The 8,055-nt window shown below is 42.9% G+C and overlaps 1 protein-coding gene across 1 annotated transcript; it reads left to right on the forward strand.

The window, feature by feature from the left end:
* Positions 1 to 2,680: 2,680 nt before the first annotated feature.
* kctd7 (potassium channel tetramerization domain containing 7) lies at positions 2,681 to 5,330 on the forward strand (the record flags this gene model as incomplete). The annotated part of the gene is made up of 2 exons (XM_035666769.1): positions 2,681 to 2,894; positions 3,760 to 5,330. Coding segments are annotated over 2 exons (591 nt in total), but the record flags the coding sequence as incomplete, so codon positions are not given.
* Between the last annotated feature and the right edge of the window lie 2,725 nt (positions 5,331 to 8,055).

Here is an 8,055-nt window from a genome sequence, read left to right on the forward strand (position 1 = left end):
GTGTGACCTGCGACCTGGGCTGTGGATATCAACAGTAGATGTTCTGTGGTTATTAAAGTGTTTGTTATCCGTCTTCAGGCTGCTGGCAGTGATATATTCTGATGGCTGTGACAGAAGCTCTGGCGAGAGGAGGATTAAATGAGTTTACCGAGAGCACAAACATTTAAGCTCCGTCTGCAGTGAAAGGTTGTAAAGCTGCTGATGGGAGCTCATTATATTCTGACAGGAATCCAGGAGTATTTCTGTGCTGCGTCTTTTCTTACTTGTTGTTTTTCAGCGGACATAAATGTCTGTTAGAGGTGTGGAAACTTCTGGATTGTAAATCTCTTTTCTCTCGCAGTATCACCAGGAAACCAAACGTCTGTTTCTTCCCGCAGTCGGCGTCGTGACGAGAACCTCGGGCTGCACAGTTAATCGAATATTAATCACAATCCTGATTTTGGCTCCCCACAGTTAAATGAACACGATCGTCTCTGACATTAATGTTTAAAACGCTCGGCTCATAGAAAACTCTGCTGCACATCGAATCAAGCACTTCCTAAATGAACAGTAGCCACAGCGGGGGATCCAGATGTTCTGGTTTCCACCCTGCAGCTGCAGTCTGCAAACTTTAATTCACACATGAAATTATGAAGTTGCTGCTGATGAAAGCTGAAGATTTCTTACTGCTGCAGCTTCACTTTAAAACAATAGTCTGATACCTGGCAAAAATAAAAAAATATGATTTATTATTCATTGTTGGCTTCCTGTCCTCGGCTGGATAATGAAGTGCGAGGCAGGGATTTAAACACACGATATAAACGTTAAAGGAGTCGCAGATTGCAACCAACCAACCACAGCTCGCCTTATAAGCGTGTACGAGAAACTACGATTAGCTGTGGCCGATAACTTGAGAAACTGTTTTTTAAAACACCATTAAAAGTGCACAGAACGAGCTGTTAGCAGTGTGAATGTACAGACAACCATCACTGGATTACTTTAATATTAAGGAAAACTTTAAAATCAGTTCTACAGTTATAACTGACCCCAACACTAGAAGAGGATAGAAACGTCTCTAAGGTAACGAAAGCTCAATGATTCTTATGTTCACCAATAAAAACATCTCTGTGATTATTCTATTATTTCTGACAATAGATCCTCCTCAGTGTGTAAAAACTGACCTTTAAAGGAGTTAAAGTTATTTGAGTTCGCCCTGAGGAGGTGGCGGTGCTGGACGTCAGAGGATTCACCCTCTGGGAGCCACGAACCTCGAGCTTCATCAAATATTTAAGCCTGGAGTGAAGTGGTGACCGTCCCTGGAGCCGGCGGCAGCAGCGAGGCTAAAGAGCAAAAGCAAATAGCTTTAAATATGAATGTGGAAACGAGCAGAGCGAAGATGTAGCACTGATGTAAGCAGAGAGCGGGGTAAGGTCAGTTCGCTTTCAATGCTGCTGTGTATTAAAGATTTAAACAGAAAGAGCTGTAACCATATAAGTAATAAATAAATGTTGAGGAGTCGGCCCACTGCAGATACTCCGTTTCATTTGGGTGTTTTTATCCAACCTTATGTTTCTGAGGCTATTGTCTCTGTGGAGAATAAATCTTCTTCAGTTGCTGTTGTTCACTGCAGCAGTTCTGCCTTCATATCGTCCTCTGGTTCGGCTGCAGAGAATCTAAACTTCATCGTCTGCTGATAGTCGAGGATTTACAGTCAGTATATTTACACACAGAACAAAGGCACAGTTCAATCAGCTTTTAATACCATGACATTATCAGTGCTACATAAGGCTGCTCAATTAATCGAAATTTGATCATGATTACGATTTTGGGGCCAAAGGATCTCAAAACTAATAAAATCGGGGAAACGATTTGTTTTTTTCCATTTTCTGCTGTTAAACGTTGTTTACAGTCTGCGTATTTCCGTCCCTCCCCCCCCGCAGCGATTCTGAGGGGAAACGGAAACTGTAACTGGACTTACTATGCAAAGTGTTTCTTGACAAATCCAATAAGAATGCAGCTGTTTCTGAGGAGTTTAAAAATAATCGTGAAATCACGTGATGTTCAGATTTTGACCCAAATAATCGTGATTATGATTTTTTCCATAATCGAGCAGCCCTAGTGCTACATGTGAGGGATCTATATGAGCTTTATAATACTGATACAAATCACGTCTCAAACACAGTTTAGAAACTTTATGGACCTTTGTGTCGGTAAAATGAGCAAGAATGTCTCTTTTTGTTCACTTCAGCATATTAAATATCTGAAAAAGACTCTTCACTACACTGACGCAAAAATGAGGTAAAAAAGACTGATTTCAGGTGGGTAGTTGACTGATTACCAATATGGGTCCAAGAGGCTTTTTTGTGCGTCTCGTCATGATACTGGTACTGATTTTCATATATATCTGTAAAACGTGCGTTTAGTGGCGCTGTCGAGTCGATGTCCGTGTGTGAGACCCACAGATCCGTATATTTTAAGGTTTGTGCAGCCAGAAATGTCTCTCTGTTGGCAGAAAAATAATTATTCTTTGTGTTTCGATGAGGCTTCACAGCAGCTCAGGCGCTAAATATATTTTCTAGATTTTTGTCTGAGAAAAAGGAATATTGTTCAGTGATAATTTGTCTTTTTAGTAGTCATTAAGTTATTATGTGTCACAGTTGGTGAATTTAAAGAGATCAGTTTCATCCTTTGACTTTAAAAACAACAACAGAAAGAGTTCTGTGTTTCCATCCAAAGGGACATCCTGAACTTCCTCCGAGAGGGTGAGCTTCCTCACCGGGACCGAGTGCGAGCGGTTCACCGGGAGGCTCAGTACTACGCCATCGGCCCGCTGCTGGACAGCCTGGAGGACACGCAGCCGCTCACGGGGGAGAAGGTCCGACAAGCCTTCCTCGACCTGCTGCCCTACTACAGAGGTAACTGAAGGTTCAGTAACAGTGGAAAATAATCTCACACCAGCTTCACACACAGACTGAAGGTGGAGCAGTAAAAACTTCTAATTCGAAGATTAAATTGGGTTCTTGTTTGTTCTGAAGGCAGAAACAGTTTAATTAATGTTCACAACCTGTTCAGTGTCAGAGAACCACGTACACACACACACTCCACACACACACACACACTCCTCACACTCCTCACACACACACACTCCTCACACACACACTCCACACACACACACACACTCCTCACACTCCTCACACACACACACTCCTCACACACACACACACACACACACACACTATATAGGTAGTTTGATTTATATACACTGTAAAGAAATCTTATGTTAAATATTAATAAAGTACAAAAATATCCTGTGAATTTAACGTAAAATAATAGTTTATTTAATAGATTAAACTGTTAAATCCAAGTTTAGTAGTTAATACATTTTTAAATTAACAGTAAAAAACAGTGTTATGTAATTTTACATGGATTTGTTTGTTAATTGATATCTTGTATAATTATAGAAGTTTTGACAATAAAAACGTTGCATAAATGTTATCAGTGTATAAGCGTTGGTAAACGGTAAAAATACAGTTTTTATTAGTGAAAATAATAAATAATTACTGTAATTTCACAGCTGACTTTTCTTATAGTTCTATAACTTTCTGATTAAAATAAGAAAAATCAAATAACAGCACTCTGCTGTGAACTGAAGCCTCATTAACTGTATTTAAAGCTTATTTCATTGTTTTTACAGTGTAAATATCTTTATTTAAACATTATTTCACAGTCTGTTTTGGCTGCAGGAACATTAATGTTACATCACATTTGTTCTGCTTCCAGACAATCTGGAGCGCATTGTGGAGATCGCCAAACTGAGGGCGATGCAGAAAAAGGCTCGCTTTGCCAAACTGAAGATCTGCGTCTACAAGGAGGAGATGCCGATCACGCCGTACGAGCGCCCTCTCTTTAACTCTCTGCGCTTCGAGCGCTCGGACAGCGAGGCCAAACTGTTCGAGCACCACTGCGAGGTGGACGTTTCTTTCGGACCTTGGGAGGCGGTGGCGGACGTTTACGACCTGCTGCACTGCATCGTCAGCGACCTCGCCGAGCGCGGCATCACCGCCGAGCAGCAGTGCATCGGCGTCTGCGACAAGCACCTTATCAACCATTACTACTGCAAGAGGCCCATCTACGAGTTCAAGATCACGTGGTGGTGAAGCCGCGAGCCGATCGGACCAACGACGTACAGATGTTCTGTTTTTACGACAATCGGCCGATATTGGTTTTTGTATCGAAGTTGCCAATATTTTGTGCTGACGTCTTAAAACGTGACCCTTTAATCAAACTTTCCCCAGTTTTCTTTTTGCTACTCGGAGGATAAATTAGGACATTTAAGCACTCGCAGTGTGCCGCTGCGTTAAACTAAAGTATATATATATAAAGTATATTTATGTACGTGTGAAACAGCGCTGGTGTAGACGGACTGCTGCCGGTTCTTCAGAGGGAGATTCTGTAACTTCTTGCCATAAATAACACAACAGTGTCTGTACTAATGTTAGCCACCAGAAGCTGATCAGACCGGATAAAGTGCGTTTGAAGTAAACTTTAAGACTCATTTCCTCCTTTAAAAGTTACGTTTTCTCGCTTTAAGCCATCAAACCTTTTTGTTTTTAAACTTCAAATCTATTTTTTCCAACTTGCAGTGAAACTGAAGGTCTTCACCATCCTGGAGGAACAGCAGAGAGTTGAGCTTCAGTTGTTTATATCCTGAATGTATTATTGTTTATTGAACTGCATTAGCTGGTTGATCAGTCGACTGTAGCGTTGATCAGGATCAATATGTGACATTTAAATATTGAATATTGTAAGTAGGTAAACTGAAGTCAGGTCTGTATATTTTAGGACTGAGTTTAGTTTGAGGGTTCCTCACAGAGAACATTTTAATTATGCAACCTCCTGAGGAGTGTTTCAGTCGGCTGGTATCCATCACGTCACCGGCTCCGGGGGAAAGAACGAGTTTGAAAGATTCAAATCAAACAATTTAAATAATTCTTCTTGTTTAATTCAACCTTTATTTAACACTTGAGTTCAGTGAAGCTTCGATATAGAGAAAGATAAGTTTCATGTCGTTTCCTCGCTGTACCTGATGAAGTCTGAGCACCTTGTGATTGTAACCGGATTATTATTTTTACCTCAAGTGAGAATCTGATGATCTCCAGTTATCAGCCTCAGTTGTTTTGGAGCTACGTTCTTCCTACCAATGTTATTTTAATGTTTGCGAGAATGTTTTTATATTGTTATTTATCTGTTTCCGTTAGCTTCTAGGAAGCTATAGTTCGATATTTGGGCTTGTTTGTAGTGTTATTTTTATTATTTATGGTGAAAATTAAAAATAAATTATAATGCTTTCACAATGTGTCGCTCTGTTATTTATAGAAATATGTTGAAGTATTAAAGAAAATTCACTTTATAAACTGTTTACTGACAGTAAATGTTTTTAATTATTTATTTATTTCATTAAATAAAATTAAATACCAGTGGCAGATCAATATGTATTGTATTGATTCCGTAATCAATAAGTTCTGTACGTGTTCGATGTGTAATAACGTGTGTGAAGCCTTTTGTGTCTCCATGGTGACATATGATAAACTGACTCAAGTGATGTCACTTAAGTCTTCGTCAGTTGACAAAAACAAAACTTTGTCGTGGTTTTGGTTTTTCTTTGTGATTTTTTTTTGTTTTGTTTTATTTTGTAATTTTCCGTGTGTCTTGTTTTAGTTCCAGTTTTGAAGCTGATAAATCCTTTTCTGTCTCCATGGTGACATATGATAAACTGCCTCAAGTGATGTCATATGAGTCGGCGTCAGTTGCGGCTGAAGACTACAAGTTTGAAGATGAAGAACCCGATCTCTGTAGCTCGCTAATCTTAATCGAGCTACATTATTAGCTGCTAGCACGAATGTTGGACTGAACTGTCAGCCGTAGAGTTGCATTGTGGGTAATGTAGGCGCAGTTACTGTTCGTTGTTTATCAGTTAAATATGAAAAATCTTAAAATACTAAAAGTGAAAAATGCCTTTTTAACCCTTTAAGATCCGGAGTCCCGAATGTTTGTTCCTGTATTTAATAATTTATGCCAAAAAAACACAATTTTTTTGTCTTTATATTAAAATACAACTTTTTATTTTTTAAGCATTAACTAATTTAGCTCGCTAACAGCATTCGGGGCATCAGGAGGAGCCGAGGAAGCTGATTTTCTCACAGAAGATCCGTCTCGTGCTTCTATCAGAATAAAGTGAAAGTGTGACAAAAAATGTGACAAAAAATATTTTAATAAAACACGAGTTCACCACTGGCAGCTCGTGGTGAAATCGTTAGTAAGCATCAGAGGAGACGCATTAACTCTGATAACAAACACAAACCTGAAGGTTTCAGGTCTCTCTCTGCTCTCTCCTCGTCGTCTCTGTCTGTGCGTCTGCTGTCTCTCGCCCTTCCTCTCTCCCTCGCCTCCTGGTCTCTTGGTCTCTCTGCTGTCTGTCTCTGGTTCTCCCTGCCCCCTCCCTCTCTTCCTCCCTCCCTGCCCTCGCCCCTTCTCTCTGCTCTGTCTCTCTGTCTCTCTCTCTGTCTCCTGGCTCTCTCGCTCGCCTCTCTCTGGGTGTCTCTCCCTCCGCCTCTCTCTCTCTCGTCTGTGTCCTGCTCTCCCTCCCCCTCCCTCTCTCCCTCTCCCTCCCTCCCTCCCTCTCTCTCTCTCTCTGTCTCTCTCTCCCTCCCTCCCTCCCTCTCTCTTCCCCCCTCCCCTACCCTCTTTCCTTCCCTCCTCTCTCTCTCCCCTCCTCTCTCTCTCTTCCTCTCTCCTCCCTCCCTCCTGCTCTCCTCTCCCTCCCTCTCTCTCTCTCTCTCTCCTCTCGCCTCCTCTCTCTCTCCCCCTCCCTCCTCCCTCTCTCTCTCTCTCTCTCTGTCTGTGTCGTCTCTCCCTCCCTCCTCCTGCGCTCTCTCGTCCCTCCCCTCTCTCTCCCTCTCCCTCTCTCTTCTCTCTCCCTCCCTCCCTCCCTCTCTCTTCTCCCTCCCTCTCTCTCTCTCTCCCTCCCTCCCTCCCTCTCCTCCTCCTCCCTTCTCTCCTCGCTCCCTCCCTCCCTCCGTCCCTCTCTCTGAGGGGTGGAGGCTGAGCTTGTTTCCAGGCAGAGGGATGGAGGAAGAAGCAGGGAGTTATTTCAGTGCTGTCCTCCTTCACTCGGGCTTTCTTTCTGTTGTCTTTTCTCTTTCCCCCCCCCTTTCAAAAACTTTGATGATCCTCATCCTGTTTTTCATGGCGACACATCATCATCAGCTTTAAAGACTTGGAGCCGGAGAGCCGAGGGTTCATCAGCTGCAGGACGAGGGTAACGACCGCACGCGTTTCTGATCACCATCATTTAGTTGTTGTGTGTGTGTGTGTGTGGTGTGTGTGTGTGTGTGTGTGTGTGTGGGGGTGGAGAGTTACATAACAGCGGCGAGGGACGGGCGACACGAGACGATTAATTAGGAGCTAATAATGAAGAGCATGCGGGGAACACACGCACTGGTGGATGCGGAGGGTGAGCGGCGGGTTGCGGAGCTCCTAGGCCGCCGCCGGGTGGACGGAGCTCGGGGAAGCGGAGAGGTTCCGGGGCTGCCGGAGTGAAGGCCCCGGCGGCCTTCTCAACCGCCAACCGAGACAGGGGCCATTACAAGCAAGCCCCTCAACAGGACACACAGCACAACACACACACAACAGCTGAGAGCGGGTTATTAGTTTTATTATTATCATCATCCTTATTATTCCTGAGATCTTGGATCAGCCTCCGTCTCCATGGCAACGGGACATCTCCAGCCTGTTTGCTCTCTGCTTCCTGCGGATGCACCTGATCCCAGCAACAACAACAGCAGCAGGAACATTAGCCTAGCTCCTGCTTCAAAGGGGGACACACACGTTCAGGTTCATTCTCTGAATATATGAAGATGGTCTCGTGTTTATTTTATTGATCATCCTTAAAGAAAACAGAGTTGACATGTTTCTAAGAGCTGTCCTACCTGTTAAAGGTCGTGACATGAATTAATGTAATGAATTCATTATACTTTATTTAATCAGGTCTCGTTGAGAATGATAATCTGACAGCAA

Source organism: Morone saxatilis, unplaced genomic scaffold, assembly GCF_004916995.1.
Source record: "Morone saxatilis isolate NCDOM2014 unplaced genomic scaffold, NCSU_SB_2.0 Contig20, whole genome shotgun sequence".
Classification (NCBI taxonomy): domain Eukaryota; kingdom Metazoa; phylum Chordata; class Actinopteri; family Moronidae; genus Morone; species Morone saxatilis.